This window comes from Magallana gigas, chromosome 4 (assembly GCF_963853765.1).
Source record: "Magallana gigas chromosome 4, xbMagGiga1.1, whole genome shotgun sequence".
Lineage (NCBI taxonomy): Eukaryota > Metazoa > Mollusca > Bivalvia > Ostreida > Ostreidae > Magallana > Magallana gigas.
In genome coordinates, this window is record NC_088856.1 from 12,084,232 (window position 1) to 12,103,666 (window position 19,435).

Sequence of the window (19,435 nt, forward strand, 5' to 3'; positions counted from 1 at the left end):
TACAAATACAATGTATTTTACTAGAATGCGCAAAGACATGCGCAATAAAAACTAAAGTTGGCCTCCTTAAAATGACACCAGAGTTTGCAAAAGTGTAAAGGACATTACCTTCAGGGGGTTGAGTTAGAATCCCCTACAGTCAGAGATTGTGAATGTTTACTCGTATATATACAAAATATATACCCCGAACGTATCAAAAATTACCTTAAAATGAAATTCTATACCATTGCATGACATTATATCTCTCACCAGGATCGGATATATGTGATTAATTTTTCATTATAAACAAAACAAATAAATTTAACTTTTATCATAATTTTATTGTAAAATGTCATTAACTGCGAACCATATGTTATTCGATAATCTGTTTTACGTAAATATTCTCCTATGTTTTGAAATAATGCTATATATATATATATATATATATATATATATATATATATATATATATATATATATATATATATATATATAAAGCACAGGGAATTTCACTTTTGTTGAAGCTCCACCTCCGCCCCGACCAAGGCTTGAACTCACGATCTCTGGAACCCATTCGCCTAGCAGTGAGCGGACACTGCGCTCCCCACTCGGCCATCTAGGCAAGACAAAAATCTTGCTTTCAATGACGAACGGAACCTAGCGCGCTGACCGCGCACTATACACAGTCGCTTGAGGTACAGGTGGAATACAGTTAAACGGCAAATTGAGAGGATCGATATATATATATATATATATATATATATATATATATATATATATATATATATATATATATATATATATATATATATATATATATACTTTGTAATGTAATTAATTACTTTCAAATACATCAACAACTTTGTCAATTACTTGCAATTTCAATTACATTAATTTATTTCAAATGTAATTAATTACATTAATTAATTACAGCAATGAGACACACATAAAAATTTTATGGTAATGCCTTTAAAGGTTTGCGTTCATTTTAATCATTATTTATTAATTTTGGTTTAAAATATTTTAAAATAATATATAAACATCATAATGGGTACTAAATCCACTGTCATTAGTTCTGAACAAAATTTTTTAATACTAAATTTTTATTCAATACATTTGTTTTGGGTATGAGAAGGCTTCATATCCGAACAAATTAGACATTTTCTAGAGTGTCATGTTGTAGAAACACATCAAACATAATGAGACACTTAATTAGTGTATAAACACAAGCCCGTTTATAACAGGTATACAACCTAAACATTATTATTAAATTTCTGTCTGCCATTCTCCTGTTAACCTTATATACTTGTACTTGCATATAATTGTTTACATTTACTGGTAAGATGTACTTTTTTTAAAAAGCTTAAAGTTAATGAAGAACTGAATATGAATATGACACCTTTTTAAACTTTTAACTTGAAAAAAAGTAATTGAAATGTAATTGAAAAGTAATTGAAAATACATATTTTGGAATGTATTTAAATACATTCAGTTACTTGTATTTGAAGGGATACTCAATCAAAAATTACTTCCGATTACTTTGAAAAATGTAATTAATTACACTCAATTACAAATACTTTTTTCAATTACCCCATCAATGTCTACAATCCATTAATGCGTCGCAAAGCATGGCGATCCACTACGTATTACGATCGATTCAACAGACACACATAGTTCTTGTCGCGATACTCAATATTTAATTGCCTGTCGGAAAATTAACTAAATCTGTGAATTTACTCATTTCTTTTATTGAAATTCCTGAGTAGAATAGAACTAAAAGACAAATATATAACCTTCCTTCCCCAACCAGCCATAACCCTTGCCTTACATGCAAGTGACATAATTAAAGATGACAGCTTAAATTTGTTTTCTAAAAATTTGCAGTCAGTTTTTATTCTGTGTCAGTAGACGTTTTTTAACATTATATACATTAACGCTAAGTGACAATTTGGCCACACCCTGCATTAAGACTAAGAACCCCTTCCTTATACACTGTATGAGTGTTTTTTCCCCACTCTAGATTAAAATTCCTACATCGGGAGACATGAAATTTTGAAAGATGGCTGTATTTTCTTTCGTTATATGTAGTCATTTTTTAATCAGTATCAGCAAAAGTAAAGAAGATAATTATTTTAAACATGAAATCAATAAACACTAATAATATGAATAGTTTGACTCCGCCCTAGATTCAGAACTCCTACCTCGGGGAACATGATATTCATAATTTTGGTACAGGGCTTCCTGGTCTACAAAATTAAGAATGCAGTTATCCTTACAGATCTGTGAGAGTAGAGAAGATAAATTTTTTAACATTATTTGCATAAGCAGTATGCATTCATTTTGCCCTGCCCTAGAGTCAAAACCCATACTCCAGAGGAAATGACATTAACAATTTTAGTGGAGGACTTCCTGGTTAACATAATTATGAAGTCAGTTTTTCTTACAGATGTGTGAGAGTAGAGAAGAAGATTTTTCAAACAGTTTATGCATTTACACTATATGGCCTAAAGCCCTGTCTTAGGGGTAATGAATTTCACAATTTAGATAGATGAGCTCGTGGAATCATAACGGTGCATTCAGTTTTATACAAATGTATATGGGAGTAGAGAAGAAGATTTTAGAAAATATTTTATACATTTTTAACTATATGACCATATTGGCCCCACCCTAGAGCCTAAATTCCTGGCACAGGGGCCATGTATTAACTATTTTGGCAGAGGGCTTCATGGACATCATATCTATGCATTCAGTTGTTTTTTTTCATATTTGGCCCCGCCTGTGGCTCCCCAGGAGTGTGGAGCCATGAAATTCAACAATTAGATTCCTCTTATTATGAAGATACTTCAAACTGAAAATGCTACCAATTGGTCTTGTAGTTTTCAAGAAGAAGTTAGAAATATAAAACTGTTAACGCATGGCATACGACATACGACGACGGACGAAGACCAATTGCAATAAGTCATCCGAGTTTATCAATTTTTGCTTCAAAACATCAACAGTATCAAAAGTCTGGCAAACATACGCACACAATATTAACGTTCGGCATAAAAAAAAATCGATGCGATAAAGGGGAATAAATCTTTACATCGATAAAATTCAATAATCCACCATTTATGGAATGTTTCAACTGTTATAGAGGCATGGTCACGATTTTGGTCAATTTTTTTCTTCTATTTATTGTTCGCAATGCTTTGAAATGCATTTCTAATAATGAAACAGAATTAAAGTGTGACAGCTAGTGGTAGAGTTAAAAGCAAGATGCAGAACTCGCGAGTCTTTATAATATGTAAATTGGTTAAATTGATTTAATAAACCAGTACAATTTCTTTCTTTTTTTAAGCTGATTTTTTAAAATCTTCTTATTCGTTTTAAAAGTAAATAAACTGTTTCGTTTGTCACATTCATAGATCTAAATATAGAATTTTCTTCCTAACATTTTAAATTTAAAGAAAACATGACCTGAGTTTTGTTAATGTAGTATTTGGGTCTATATGGACAATGGATATCGGCATGACAGAGCTCCTGACAAGAGTTTCAGTGTCCCAGGATCGATTTCCGGCCCAGCAATACATTTTAATAGTAATTATATGCTCATTTATCCTTTCCTACTAAATTTACTTTATTTCGCTTATAACACGAGGATTGCTACTCATTTTTCGTTGACTATAAAAAATCCCCACTAGAGCATTGTAAACGTTAAACACAGAAAAAATAAATTTTGACCAAAACCGTGACCTTGCCCCTTTAAGATCTAAACGTTTGCAGCTTCTATGAGTACAGTTCGCTGCGAGGAAAGGGTTGTCTTTTACGAGTAGCGCTAACATAACTATTTTTTAGACTATGAAGAATTAAAGCATAAGCCAACTAATAACATATATCAAAGTTCCGAGAGCACGGAAAGTTCATTTGTGTTTATGTAAAAGTAAATATCATATTTTGTTTTCAGAATTAAAATAGCAACTTATTTTTGTAATTACACACTTTTATTATTCCATTTTAAGCGATTGTTCGTTTTAAAGAGATACCATTTGTGTTTAAGGGTCTAGTGTGGTAATCAGTTGCATAAGATATTTAGTAGATTTAATTCAAAACTTTCGAAGGAAAAGGAAATATCAATAGTTCGTTGAATGATGCTGAGCCCTTTAATATCTGTAGAATTCGTGGGAACTCAATTAAAGGTGGTAACCACCCTATTGAATGATTGAATACAGTCTTTTATCATAAGTACAAATAATATTACAATATCCACATGATAAAAATAATAAATTTTATAAATTAAGAAGGCTGGATGGTCGTGGTCATTTTTAGACTGTCTCGACCTGCTTTATAAGAAGAGCTCAATACAGAATTAATATTGAAATGAAAATAAGCTTTAAAATATATAATATATGGATTTTCCCTCACGAAATATTAGTTGAAAGCTAAACAAATCATAAAATTATATGCAGGTCTAATTGTTAATTTGATGATCGTCCAGCTTTTGTCAAGAACTATGTCATTCATGCACAGCCTAATGATACCCCCCCCCCCCCCATGTTTTGTGCACGTCTAAATAAAAGATGAGTTTCCGTGATTGCTCAGTATTACTTCCGTGTGAAGTATACACTGATTTCAGGTAAAATAAAATCAATAGCTAAATTGATAAATTTGATATATTATCAACGGAATATCGAGCAAGTTCTAAAACACAAACAAAGAAAGTTATTCATAACAAAGAATTCTGAATATATTCTTCTTTTAAAAATCATCAAAGAGGCAGAAAAGATTTCTACGCTTCTCCGCATAAGAATTGAAGGTCATTGCCATTTAAAAATTTATTTTTTTTCTAGTTTTCAAAAAATCGTGAATTTAAAGGAAAAATGAATCAAAACCGAAAGTAAACTTTTGAACAGCGGTAGGAAAGGGGTAAGCACATTTTTTCTTAAATTATTTTTAAAAAATTGAAGGTATTGTCCCTTAAAGTGTTCACAGGAAATATAAATGATGGCGCGTAGATTTTTTAGAGAAAATTTATGTTACACAATATCATGATGTTTAAATTAGAAATTATAAAAATGCTGGGTTTTTTCAGACTAAACCTACAATAACAGAAATGTCTGATCCGGTGTACCTGGACAAGCCATGGAGAAAGTTTCCGGAGTTTGATGCAGAGGTTTAGTATGGAAACACAGAGTATTTTTCTTTTCTCTGTTGAACATTTGCTAGATTAGAATGCATGTAATATAATACTCTCACGTAAATAAGTCGGATATGATCAGTTTTATTTATACATATCTTTATTGATAAGTATATTTGTGTTTATCACAGTCATGTTCGTAAAAAGTGCTTTTTAAAAATATTACATGTACTGTACATCTAGATATATCTTTATTAACAGGGAAAAGATTGCTCAGTTGTTAAGTTACAAACAACAATATTGCCATTAGTGACGGCAACTGGTTTTTTTTTCCAAATTAAGAATTGATTCAGTTTGATGAAAAGCCAATTGAATTGCATTCCAATCATGAAAACAATAAAGGCAAATAAAGATTCTTGTAGTTCTAGTCGACATTTTAGTTAATGATAAGTCTGTGCATTTCTTGTAAGATAGATGAATTAAAACGCTTGATTAAAATTTTTCCATATCATTGTTGGTAGAACATTAGGACAGCTTATTTTTTATTGATTTTTGCTTCTATAATTTCTTTTGATTACACCTCGGTTAATATTTTTATCTAGAAGTACAAAAAAATAAACATACTATTCTATCTAACCGTGAAATAGTTTCCGTCCTATCTGCCCTTGGTAAATAGTCATCGAAACTATTCACCGCGGCGGTTTTCGATTTTCTTCCTTTTGTTCTAGTTTAATTTTGTAGCGCTTTGTTTAATTTCAAGTCCGAAAACTACATGTACATGTTATTATTTTACTATCAATAAAATCTGCATCGTTGACAAATAAAATGCAATATACAATACATTAAAAACAAATAAGATACTGATTTATTGACTATTCGGACAAAGACAAGTTTATTCTCCGTATCTTTGGGGTTCATGTTGCAAAAAAGTAAAGCATTAGTGAATTGTAAAAACATTGTTACTTTTGAAAATGGTGCATAATTCAGGGAAAAAAAACAATTAAATATAATGATAATGTCTGGAAGATAGTTGATAGTTGACGTGTTAAATGCTTCATTTTTTGCTTATATGATAATTGTGTGGTTTTGCAGACACTGAAACAATTAAAGAGAGGCATTTTGAATTACCAGCCGGAAAGAAGCAGCGTATCTACAGCAAACATCCTCCTGGTTGGTCAGATTGGAGCGGGAAAATCCAGCGTTTTTAATTCTGTAAACTCAATTTTTCGCGGAAAAATCACGGGCAAAGCTCGAAGTGGAAGCTTTGAACACAGTCTCACAATTGCAGTATGTACCAGTAAAATCTAACTCTAAAATGCATAGTAGTTATGGTGTTATATAAGGAAAGATGTCGGTATTTTACTGTCTGAATGTGTATGTTTGTAAATTACCATAATGATTAAAAAATAACATTTGTATTTGTTAAGTTTCGGAAGTATAGCATAAAGGACTATAGCTCTGGGAAAACACTGAAGATTCGTCTTTGTGATACTCGGGGTATAGAGGAAGACTTTGCTGTTGACACCCAAGAGATGACCTACATCCTAAACGGCAACATACCAGACAGGTACCAGGTAAGTTCCTTGGTACCATTGGACTATTAAAAACACTAAAAGAATGCAGAGTTTAATGGTCGTACAATGTATACATTTAAATCCTTTTATCCATAATTGATAATTTTCAAAATAGACCATTACTGCATACAGCATTATTTCTCATTCATGAAATAATTAACCTCTATCCGCTCGAAATTGAACCACCTGAGCCCTTCATCTTTGTACGGTAAAACATCACATAACAAATAGGTATGTTGCACTCTGCCACTTTTGTGACTTTATTGTTAACCAAATTTGGTTTGAAATAATCAGGAAAATGACAATAGATGATTATATAACAATAATTAATAAGTTCATAAAATTAATCATAAAATTATGAATATTTAATTCTTTACCCATAAATATTTTACAACTAAAATAATCCATAACTCCCATTACTGATGTAATCAATGATGTGATTGATTAGATAATTTATGAAAAACATAATCCTTGTGGTCTGAAAGCGCCATGTACTTGATTAATTCTAATTAAATCAAGTTCAGACCCCAAGGAGGGAGGGAGAAAATTTTAAGTGGCAAAGTGCATTCTTATACCTTTAAAATGGACTAATATTTGCCAGGATATACATATGCCTTACAAACCTTAGTCCCATATGCATGCAAACACATACAAATACTTTTCATGCATGGGTAAGGATATACATATGCCCCACCCAAAAAGATGTACCATGTAACCTTAAACTTGTAATATATAGTAATCATAGGTAGGAACCTACATATGTCCAACCCATTCAAAGCTTTGACATGAAAATAACAACTTATATTTCAAATTATTTTAACGCATTATAAGTTATCAAGAAATATACATATGTTCCTGAATAACAGTGTATATCCATAAGTTCACAGTCAGTCTTTGCTCTCTCTCTATACTAGGTTAACTGGTCTAATATAACTTTTGAATGCATCTGATTTCCATCGACCTAAAAGTCTAATTTTGCTGTCACTCATGCCAATGTCCGCACAGTGCGACGCCGTGCCTATCCGGAAAGAATGGCTAGTAATGCGACTCATATCCAACTTTGCAAATGATAGACAGTTTTTTAATACCGCCGAAAGTTTACCCCTGGAAACTGGAATATTTGGTACATTAGAAAAAAGTGGCCCATTTTGTACTCCTCTTAACTTTATGTAGTCTTCTAGGCATTGAACTGGACAATACTTTTTGTTACTTGCAGAGTGAATAGTGAGAAAAATGGTTTGCCCATGTGATGTTTATAAGTAACAAATTTGATAATTAAATGATCTTGCTGCCTGGAAATTTAATTAAACAGAATTAAATTTTTGTTAATTACTTTTTGACATGATGTTATTTCCCCGACTCTCAAGAATCCATAAAAGGCCAACAAAACATTGCTCTAAACAAGGCCTTTTCAAATGCATTGGAAACTGTAACTGGTAAAAAGTCACAAATTTGATGCAAAATATTTTTTGTAATATGTATTCTAACATCTTGTGAAGGTTTAAGTTTGCGTGTTGATAAGAGTAATTTTTGTATTAAAAAGGACGAGCATGGATCCCCAAAACTGTTGAGCTTATGGATGTAACTAATTGCAGAGAGATATGATGAAATAGTTGTTGCAGCATAGTCCTATGAAAATAGGTAGTCAACTTAATATACCAATATGTGTTGCTTCACTGGAAACTCAATAATTAACTCGTATTTCTCGGCAAAAGCTTTAAAAACTGTCCTAGCAAGGAAGTACGAAGCCAATGAGGAATTAGTAAGGCTCGCATCCAATAGTCTTTGTACGTCACCTCTTAATTTGGAAACGGCGGTAGTGGAGATATGTTGACTGGATTGCTGTCGGCTTAGGGTGCCAGTTGTAAAAACTGGTTTACCTTTGAACGAGAAAGACAATCACATAGTAAATTTTCTTTTGAAGTCAAATGCTGAGCTTTAAAATAAATATTAAACTTCAAGCATATCAATACCAGTTTTCGCAAAAGAAACATGATGTGCTTATCTTTTACTGTTTGTTTATTACAGTGTAATGACATGAACCAGTGCTTGATTGTCTGTGTTAAACAAAATGCACTTATTAGCCATATATTTTGACCAGACATCAACAACCAAAACTATTGGGTATAGTTCTAAAACTGCTATGTTCTGATTTCGCCAACTGTCATTCCATCCTCCTTTGAACCACTGACTACCAAAAACCGCAGCATACCCCACAGCTCCAGATGCATCTGTATATAACCTTAGTTCAGTTGAACTTAACCATATATCTGGGAAAAACATTGAAGAACCATTAAAAATACTCAAGAAATCATACCAGACACTTAAATCCTCCTTAACTTGTTTCGTCATCCTAATTCTATAATACTGCTTTTTTACTCCAATGGTCAGATCTATTAGCCTCCTTAAAAAGGCCCTGCCTGGCAACACTACATTACAAGCAAAATTCAATAAACCTATAATTGACTGCAGCTGCTTTAATGTTAATTTAGATTGTTCCATCGCAAACTGGATTTTGTTGACACACTTGACAATTTTTTCCTTTGGTAATCTGCATTCCATTTTTGTTGAATCCAATTCATAACCCAGGTAAGTTATAACTTGGTTAGGACCACATGTTTTTTCAAGTGAAATGGGAACCCCAATATCTGAACACATATTCAAGAAAGATTTCAGCTTGTAGACTCATTGAGTTGGCGATATATCCACAATGATAAAGTCATCCAAAACATGTGATATACATGGTATACCAAGTTTATTTTGTGCTATCCATTGTAGGGCTGTTGAGAATCGCTCAAATATTTTACAAGATGAACTTAGACCAAACTGCAAACATGTATCAAAGTAATATTTACTCTTCCACTTGAACCCAAGAAACTGATACTGAGATTGTTGAATATTAATAATTCTAAATGCTGACTTAATGTCAGTTTTACAACAGAAAGCACCTTTTCCACACTTTTTTATGAAATGAATAGCATCTGAAATAGATGAGTATTGAACAAATGACTCATCAGGTGGTATGCCATCATTAATTGATTGATTTTCTGGGTATGACAAATGATGAATCATTCTAAATTCACCTCGCTCTTTCTTTTCAACCAAACCCAGTGGTGAACACTGTAAATTGGAAAATGGTTTATTTTCAAAAGGTCCTTGAACTCTACCAGCCGAAATTTCTTTTTGTATTTTTTGATCAATAATTTCTGGTCTTGTAAGAACCGAATTTAAATTTTTTGACTCTATTCCAGGACATTCTCCAACAAAGCCTAAATAAAAAACCCTTTGAAAAACCCTGAACTACAAAATTAGTTTCATCTTCATCATACCCTGTTAACCAATGAGCAAGTCTATTTACCTTGTTTGGTGTTGGGCCCTTGCTTGGATGTACCAAATGATTTTGATTGGTTATATTGTTTCCCTGTATTTGTACTACCTGTTTGGTTTTGATACTTCTGCGTGATCCGAAAGGGCTGCTTGGCTTGCTTTGTACATTGAATAAAAGGGTGTGACCCGCCGCAGTTATAACACCTGTGTTGGAAGCGACAAGACAAGCCTGCTGAACAATTCTTACCTGAATGGTACCGGAAACAGACACCTCTTGGCATAGAGCTATATGACATATATTTATGACTTTTGTTAGGCTTTGAAGATAGAGCTGTCGTCAGTCTGGCATTAACATATAACTCCATGTGTACATCACCCCATGAAACTTGTCCTTGGGCAACAAGCATCCTAAAATCGGTGTCGTAAGCTTTCCAATTGCCCTTGGCGTATGCAATATCTCTGACTGATTCTAAATGTTTAGCTAATTTAGCTTGTTATTCTGGGTATTTAATACAATAAATTGCAGCAAATCTATTCCATGCTGTAAGCCAGTCATGCATGGATGAGAGAGTTACCTCGCTTTGGGAATCATTCTCTACCTGGTGGATTGTAAGCTTGCCTGGACTGTCACCATCTTCGACCTGTCTCGATAACTTGCCTTTCTTTTGTTTGTCTTTCGACAAAAGGCTTGCAAATTCTATATACTGGTTTGACCAAATTTTTGATTTAGTTTGATCCGATACCCTTGCATCAATTGGTACTGCTGTACTAACAAAACCTGTCGGACAATTACCAGCGATGTTCTCAGTGTGATCCACAACTACCGCTTCAACTGAGTGTTGAATAGCGTTGTCCAGATGTCTGGATTATCTTACCAACCCGTCATTATCATCGTTGTTAGATGCCCCTAGAGGGTTTATACTAATACTCCCCTGAGAATTTGAAGCACTGTTGCTGTTAATGTTGTTTATCAGCGTTGTCAACTCGTCACTAATTGTGTCCGTCACCCGCTGGGTCACCTGTGCTGTGATGGTTTCCAGTACATCGGGGGATAAAGCTGGCGAAACCGCTTCCAAGTTCATTGATGTCCTGCGTTTCTTTTGTTTTGAGACAGTTGATGGTTTTGCGCGAGCTTGGCTTGTTCTTTTTGGTGGCATACTTATTCTTGATGACGATAACTAAAATTACAAATTCACTGATATTGTTAGTAAACAATTGTCAACATTCGGGAAAATATATGATAAAACATGAAATTTCCGGAATACTTAATTTTTTTTTTCAAATTTTGTGTAGTTTATTGAATATTAAATGACAAACCTAAGGAAAGCAAAAATGAAAAGTAGATTTAAAAAAAAAAATCCACTAACAACGCATGCATATAAAATTGTGGTAAATACATTGTAAGGTAATAAAATAAACCTCGGGGAGAACAAAAAATTAAATATGTAAGGAAAACACAAATAAATTTGTGTTAAACACAAGTAAATTGTGTTTATTCCAGTACAATGAGATGCGCCTCAGGGAGGCAAAATTTAAATTTGAAAAATCTCAGGAAAACACAAGTAAATTGTGATGATTCCAGTGCAATGAGATCCGCCTCAGGGAGGCTAAAGAAATATGAAAAATCTCAGGAAAACACAATGTAAATTGTGTTGATTCCAGTGCAATAAGATCCGCCTCAGGGAGGCTAAACAAATATGAAATATCTCTGGAAAACACCAATAAATTGTGATGATTCCAGTGAATAAGATCCGCATCGGAGAGGCAAAAAATACATATGAAAATTATAATGAGAACACTTGTAAATTATGCTTATTCCAGTGCAATGAGATCTGCATTGAAATTACAGAGATAATCGCCCGAAACTTTAACGCATTCTAGACAAAATAAGTCCGCGCAAACTTCTATAGAGATGAACGTTGCCTTGTTTATTGAGGTGGACGCCGTCAAAAAGAAATTTATGGTCAAACGCCTTGAACTTAGGCGAAGGGAAGAGGTCATTATGCTCCCAAAATGAAGCGAATTCAAATCTGTGCAGATAAGATTTGAGAAGGATTATCACTTCATCCACAGTACTGTTGTAATCAAAACATTGCTTAAATCGTAGCAACAATTTACACACATGGATCTGAGCGACTCCAAATCTATAGTGCAGTACCGATACAAGAGATTCAATATTTGCTGCCAATTTTTCGGAAGACGTCGCACGTCGAACATCATTGCCCCCAACAATTAGAATTATGTAAAGATGTTTTACTTTTTCAATGAAACTCGCATCCTCGCGGAGATTGCCCGAAATAGTGCGACCTCCCACTCCTCTATAAAATATCCAATGATTTGCTCTTAGACCAAGATCCTCACAGTACCTAACATCCTCATTACTTACTAGGAATTGTTGAAAGCGGCGGACAATAGAATGACCCAATATAAGTACTTTATTGGGCTCCATCTCCATCAGTAAAATCAAACAAAAATATAAACCTTACCGCTTTACAGATCGCTTTGAAAATTTCCAACGCTTAGTTATCGGCGTCCTGAAAGAAGTGAGAACACACGCTATTAAAATGACGCTCCCAAGATTTTACCGCGGAATAAATTCATTGGTTACCTCCGGCGACGTTGATTTTGTGTCCATATGTGAATCGAAGATGCTGTATAACTTTGACAATACTGCAGGAAAGATAACTCTCGCGAACATAACAAAAATCATCAATATGCAGAAAATATTTTAAGAAATCTTAAAAATCATTTTAATATGTTTTTCTTAAAATAAAAGCTTGAAATATACACGTTTCGCTCAATCTAGGGTCTAAGTGGTTTGGATAGGTGATAAGCTGCTTGGTCAGATTTTTACTATTTTAGTATTCAATGACTTTCCATACAAACAAATTATCTTTAAAAGTTATCCACTTTTGCATATTTACACCAATATAATGTGTCTCCTTTCAAAGTTAGAAATATTTATTAAAGTAAATGAAAATAATTTCTTGTTTTTCTGTGCACATGTTTTTCTTTTCTATTTTTATGTGTTATAATACTTTATTGAGGCATTCTTAAATAGACAATCAAAATTGAGTATCATTCGTTGAGTTGTATCCAAGTAACAGAGCTTACATTTCTTTGCTATGTAAACAAAGTTTTTTTTACATTTTGAATGTGAAAGTGAATATTCCAGTCTTAGACCTAAAATGAATGTGTTAAACCGTAGGTACTGTTTATGCTTAAAATTAAGAAAACAATTGACAAATTAACTTGAAAAAGATTTTTTAAGGTTGAATAACACATCTTGAAAAAATCACTCAGATTAACAGTGACCTATTTAATTAGGAAAGATATGATAATAAACAAACTGTACAAATGTCAACTAAGCGAAAATTTGCAGATTGAAGATAAAAAACTAATATCTAAAAAATTCAATACAATAAGTAATAGCAAATACCCCTGCGGGATTCAAACTCGGGATGTACGGATTACAAGCCCGACACGTCAACAATTCGGTTATGAAGTAAGTTACATCTTGCTTTCGATAAAATCCTTTTAATAAAATGAAATGTCGTTTCGATGAGAGGTCAACCATTTTGTGACGATGTGTTATTCCACCTTAAGCAAAAACAGGGCACGTTTACACGACAAAGAATTTTGAGTCTTGTATCTCGCTTAAAACTCTACGTCTGACATTTAAATTTCATGATCATTCCATCATTAGCATTCTTAAAATTTTGTTAATATTAAAAAAAAATGACCAATATTGTGACCATGCCCCTTTAACCTTTTAGTAATTACATGTTCGTCTCGTTTTATAAGAACAAAAATGTTTACCTTGTGTTGTATATTTCGATCTAAAATGCATGGTCATTTACCTAGTATGTAGTCTAGCTTATTTTACGAAATATGCAAAGAAAAGGAGATAAAATGTTAGTCCTATCAGTACTTTGATTCATAGTTCAACCCAACCTTACCTTTCACACCAAAAACGCCTGGGTTCATAGAGAGTCCAGAGCTCAAAGACAAGATTCACTGCGTGGCGTTTGTTATTGACGGAAGCACCATTGAACTTATTCCCGAAAAGACCCGGGAACAGTTGAAAGATATTCAGAGTCTCATGAACCGTAAAGGTCAGTAACCGTATTTTACATCGTTAACATTACTGATACAAGTCCAATACATATTGATACTGATACACATATGATTCATTCTATTTTAGGATTAGTAACTGGTTTTGATTGATTGCATAACGTTGCTAAAATTCCAATTCTTCTTTGATCGATATTGTAGTTCCAATCATAATACTTTGCTAATATATACAGCCCAAAAGTGCTCAAATACGTGCTCATTGCTAAAACCATACCATGTATTTTTTTTTTATTCTTTCCCGGTATAACAGTGCAATTTTGTAGCTAGAAGATTGTTAATTTCATAATTTACGTCATTTTTTTGTCAAGTTGGTTTTCATAATACTTTTAAATGACGACAGGTATTCCTCAGGTTGTGTATGTGACAAAGCTGGACAAAGTCTGTCCCGCCGTACACAAAGATCCCACCGGCATGTTTCACAGCAAAGCAGTCCATGACACCGTGGAGAAAGCAGCTGTTGTCATGGGTCTGCCTCGTTGTTACGTCTATCCAATCATAAATTATGAGAGTGAGACCTCGTTGGAACCCAATTTTGATATTCTATTCCTTAATGCCCTGAAGCAGACGACTGATTTTGCCAACGATTACATAGAGGACGAGGATGACAAGATGGCGAAACCTAGCTATCAGTACTGTTCTATACTGTAAGAATTGTCTTTCTTTCAGTTAGCTGTTTAAGCAGATGTTTTAGAAGTAAATTTACAACCGATTTCATGTTCACCTTATCTTTTCGTAATTAATTTTTCTAGAAAAAAAATACACTCATTTTAGTTTGTAAATGAGATATCATAATAATGATCATAATAATGAAAACTGCTGTTACATATGAGATTTGTGTACACTTCTATTTCATTAAATTACGTTTTAACTTTTTTTTTCCATAGTCATCTAGTTAAACGTTATAGTAAATTAAAGAAAAACCCTTTAGATACAGTTCCTCTATTTCAAAGATTTTTAGGCTACTATAGTATCATATAATTTTCCATACAAACCAATTATCTTCGTTATAGTTATAATTTTTAAAAAAAATTAATTTTGATATATTTATTCAAAAATATTTTCAACATTAATGATGTTACATAGACGAAAGCCAAGAATTCACATGTGGATTTAAATAAATTGGTGTTATATACGTTTGACATGAACCAGCATATCTCAGTTTTACTGGTATTCTATGTGTAGGGTTAGGCTATTTTGTTTGGTGTGATGATAGCGTGTAACTAAGAGCAATCTGTCATCGTTATCAATATCTAATTACCTCGTCCTTGAGTTAAAGAAGTTATAATTAATTCACTACAAGTATAAATACACCTTTATGGTGTTTCTACATGTATTATACTCTTAACTATTCTAGATTTCTGCTTCAACTACATCTTGCTTAATATTAGAAAAATCATAAATCTTTGTGCCACCCTACATTGGCTCTGTTGCATAGAGTGTAGAAACAGCTGGGTCAATATATATAAACCATAAACGGTTCAATAGGTAGATTTCAGATCTTCCATAACAAATGCTAGAAAATATATTATCTTTATACTTTCAGAGTATCAGATGTTGACGACTAGTAATTAATTTGCTTATTGATTTCTAGCTTCTGTATAGAAGAATACGATATTTCAGAGCCTGGTGATTAGATTTATTATATACCTTTAATGGGAGATACAATACGATCAGTGTAGCAAATAAATAAATGTTTCAAACAGTTTGTTTCTACATTCCCGCTCGAAGGAGAGAAGGTATACTGTTTTACCACTTTAATTTGTGTCTGTCTGTCCGTCCGTCTGTGTGTCCGCCTGCGGTTTGTCCGTAACAAAAATTTCTGTTGCATTTTTCTCGGAAATAATTTATCTCAGATGCTTGAAATGTTAACACACTCTTTGTATAAGCATGCCGTTTGACATTTTTCATACTTGTACCAATCAGACCTCAACTCCTCTTTGAATGACGACTTAAGTTACTTTTAGCCTAAAGTTTGAAAAAAAATCATCAATAATTTCTCGGCAACTACTAACTCACAGATGTTTGAAATTTTAACACAGTTTTTGTTTAGGCATGCTATTTGGTCGGATCTATTTTTGTACCAATCAAAAGTCAACTTCCTATTATATATCGACTTTGGCTATTTTGTATATGCAGATGCGATCAGTCATAAGGGTTTACTTACTCCTCCTAGGCATCTGATCCCATCGTATCTTTTTAGTGGTCGGTGTTTGCTCTGCATTGAAATTGTAATTCGCTGGTGGATTGATAGAGACAGTTTTTTAATTGTCTTTTTCATTTCATGTAGTCGTTTTTATACAAAATGAACACACTTATGTTCATGTATGTAACGTTTATTAGTTGAGATATTGCAACTTTATGAAATTGATAAGGTAAAAATGCTAAAATGGCGCAAGCGCGTCATCGTTTCCGAGTATTGTAAACTATGCAAAAAGCCATAGGAAAAAGAAATGGTGACTAGCTTATTTGTTCGAGACGGTGAAGGGTTTAAAAATAAAGAACTTATTGACAGAGCATAAAAAGAAACATTTTAGCGTTTTTGTTAAAAATAGATTTTTATTAGCCAATATATAACTCATTATGTCAATTGTGGACGGAAAAATTAACTTTGATATTAACTCTGGACCAAATCCAGAGGTAAACATTTTTTACTTGCACCATTTGGTGACTTTTTTACAATAGTATTTTTTTTATATCTAAAAGAAAAGAAATCCTAAGGACAGTAATACAAAAAAAGTTTTGAAAATAAATAGGGGTAAAACGCTAAGATTTCACTTTCGCTTTTCAACAAATCAAGTCTGAGTTTTTTCTCAAATATTTGATTTTTTAAAGTTTCCTCCATGGCAAACTTAAGGGGCGTGGTCACGATTTTGGTCAAAAATTCTTTTTTCGATTTTAATGTTTATAATGCTTTTAAAGGCATTTTTATATGATATGTTTAGCAATCTTGTTTTGAAATACAATCTTGTATCATAAATGGCATTCACGATACCTTACTCTTGATCTACCACATGATCTATTGATATTTAAAAGGAGACATTACTTTCTTGGAATAAAAATAAATAATTTTTAGTATTATCTAAAATTTGATATCTTTATTATGCGTTCGAATTCAGCATTGTTATTTACAAAATTAACATACATGTAACTTCTGTAAGGAAACAGATTCAAAGCATGCGGTTTTACCGTCATTCAAAATTGACGCATGCTATAGCGTCTATAGCCTTAAGAGTTTTAAAATCAGAAAAGCGTAAGTTTTCCCTCAGACAATAATCATCCGTTCTACGCAAATTCTGTTCCAAATATGGATGTGGGAAGGCGTTTATCCACTAATTCATCTGGGAATTCGGAAATCAATTTTTTGGGAAAAAATATTTTTTTTTCATTGGCTGTATATAGTTATATTTACACGTTTGATTCAGAGGGTTCGTAAATTGACCGCTGTCGAATAACACGTTTACCCGTGTGCTCCCATATTCTAGTAAATAATTGTAAGACTTTTTAAAGAAGACACAAATTGAAATTTATTTTTATTCTAACTAACAATAATGATGAATTTTCAAAATACACATAAACATTTCAAAGGATTAAGATTAAAGTGTAAATTACAAACGTACTAAAGTGATTATTATTATACAAAATACGTTATACAAAATAATTGTTTTTTGACATCATGCATTTAATAAATTGAAATACCCATCAAACAACACAGAAAGATACAGAAATACACATAGAAATTCATGATGCCCATGTTGGTACATGCGCTGTTTGAGGCATCAGTACCAGCAGGCACGATATTCATGTTTGGATTTTCCATCATGCAGGTTTGAATACTTTTTCCACTGTCTAGACAGCTTTGCAAGTCCCCTGGGTCGCCGGATAAAGGCGTGGCATTTTCCATAACGGGGACTGGGTTTATATTTTGACTATAAGCTTGGAATGGAGAGAACACCAGCAGTAGCAAGAAAAAAGGTCCAAATGATGACATGTTCTGAAAATTTTGAGTTTGATTTAGATTGTAGTTTTTTTGTTCAGAAATTTAGATCAAAATGAAGTATGATCATTTAAAGCTGGTCCATATCCACGAATGAAAATCATAAATTTCTGACATATCTCTCTTTAGCCATATTGATGAATGAAATAAGATAAAGAATATCTTAAGAAATTTTGAAACAGATTGTACTCCTTATAAAAAAAGATGATATGTGTCCGACATATAATGCATTTGCGACAGATGTATAGGTACGTTTTAGTTTCGCGTTACAAAGCGCAAAATAAATAAGCCTTTGAAAATCAAATAAACATGAAATATCGGAGAAAATCGTCGACAAGCGAGGTCTTTATTTTATTAAAAAGTTTATTTATTATAACAAAACCATGTTGTTTTCCTCCTGGCACAAAAATCATATATATATATATATATATATATATATATATATATATATATATATATATATATATATATATATATTCGGGACAACCAGTTCCTATTTCAAGACAGAGAAAATAAATTACATGGTTAAAAACAAAGAAAAAAAATCTAGCGCTTCCACTAAAACTACTAAAGAAACTATAAAATAATTAAAAAAAAAAAAAAAGAAGATCAATTCAATAATAATTATTCAATAACACGGTACTTTCTTTTCTATTTCTGAAATAGTAGCTATAAATATGTTTAAGATGTGTGAAGTTTAAATTCAAGTTTTCTGGCAAAATAATAATAAAAGCTGAGTGGACACAAGAAACATCAACAAAAGAATATAATTTTGCGGAAGTTTTATGAAACAAAAATGAGAAAAAAATGTCTTGTTTCATGTTTGACTGTTAAGCATCTTTTATATTTCATCAAAAAAGTTAAATTGACTCATATAATGAAGGATTTGTAAAATGTTTCTAAAAAAAATTATTACTTACTGCAGCTGCTTTGAGGACCAGAGTACTGTTCAGTGGCGTCTATCGACCACTGTAAAGACATACGTCGACGGGTGCCTTATAAACACAATTCACTTGGTAATGCTATACTGAAGTTAATTTATAAGCCTAATAGATGTACATATGATACACCTATACATAAAGTCAGTTTTCATCAGCGGATGTTCGGGTCTCAAATGAATCATTATAAAACCATGAGAATGAGAAAAAAAATATGATGATAGATAATACCTTTCATTACTTCTAAGCTTGCAAGTATCATCTTTTCTCAAAATAATTATTTCAACAGAGAAGTCATTAACATAGTGTATTTTATATTTATTTAACAAGAATTTTGTTTGTGAAGAATATTACTCTGTCGTCATTCAATATA

General features: G+C 32.5%; 1 protein-coding gene and 1 long non-coding RNA gene across 2 annotated transcripts; one reads left to right on the plus strand and one right to left on the minus strand.

Annotated features, from left to right (window-relative positions):
• The first annotated feature begins 4,796 nt into the window (after positions 1–4,796).
• On the plus strand, positions 4,797–15,002 carry LOC105338367 (interferon-induced protein 44-like). Its single transcript, XM_034450121.2, has 6 exons — positions 4,797–4,884; positions 5,051–5,131; positions 6,188–6,382; positions 6,523–6,669; positions 13,940–14,111; positions 14,471–15,002. Exons 2-6 carry the CDS (start codon positions 5,072–5,074, stop codon positions 14,776–14,778), a joined length of 882 nt encoding a protein of 293 aa, XP_034306012.2. The 5' UTR covers positions 4,797–4,884; positions 5,051–5,071; the 3' UTR covers positions 14,779–15,002.
• Positions 15,003–17,647: 2,645 nt separating this feature from the next.
• On the minus strand, positions 17,648–19,114 carry LOC136275125 (uncharacterized). The gene is made up of 2 exons (XR_010713631.1): positions 19,045–19,114; positions 17,648–18,121 (listed from the first exon to the last, which is right to left on the minus strand). It is a non-coding gene; the product is annotated as an uncharacterized lncRNA (long non-coding RNA).
• Between the last annotated feature and the right edge of the window lie 321 nt (positions 19,115–19,435).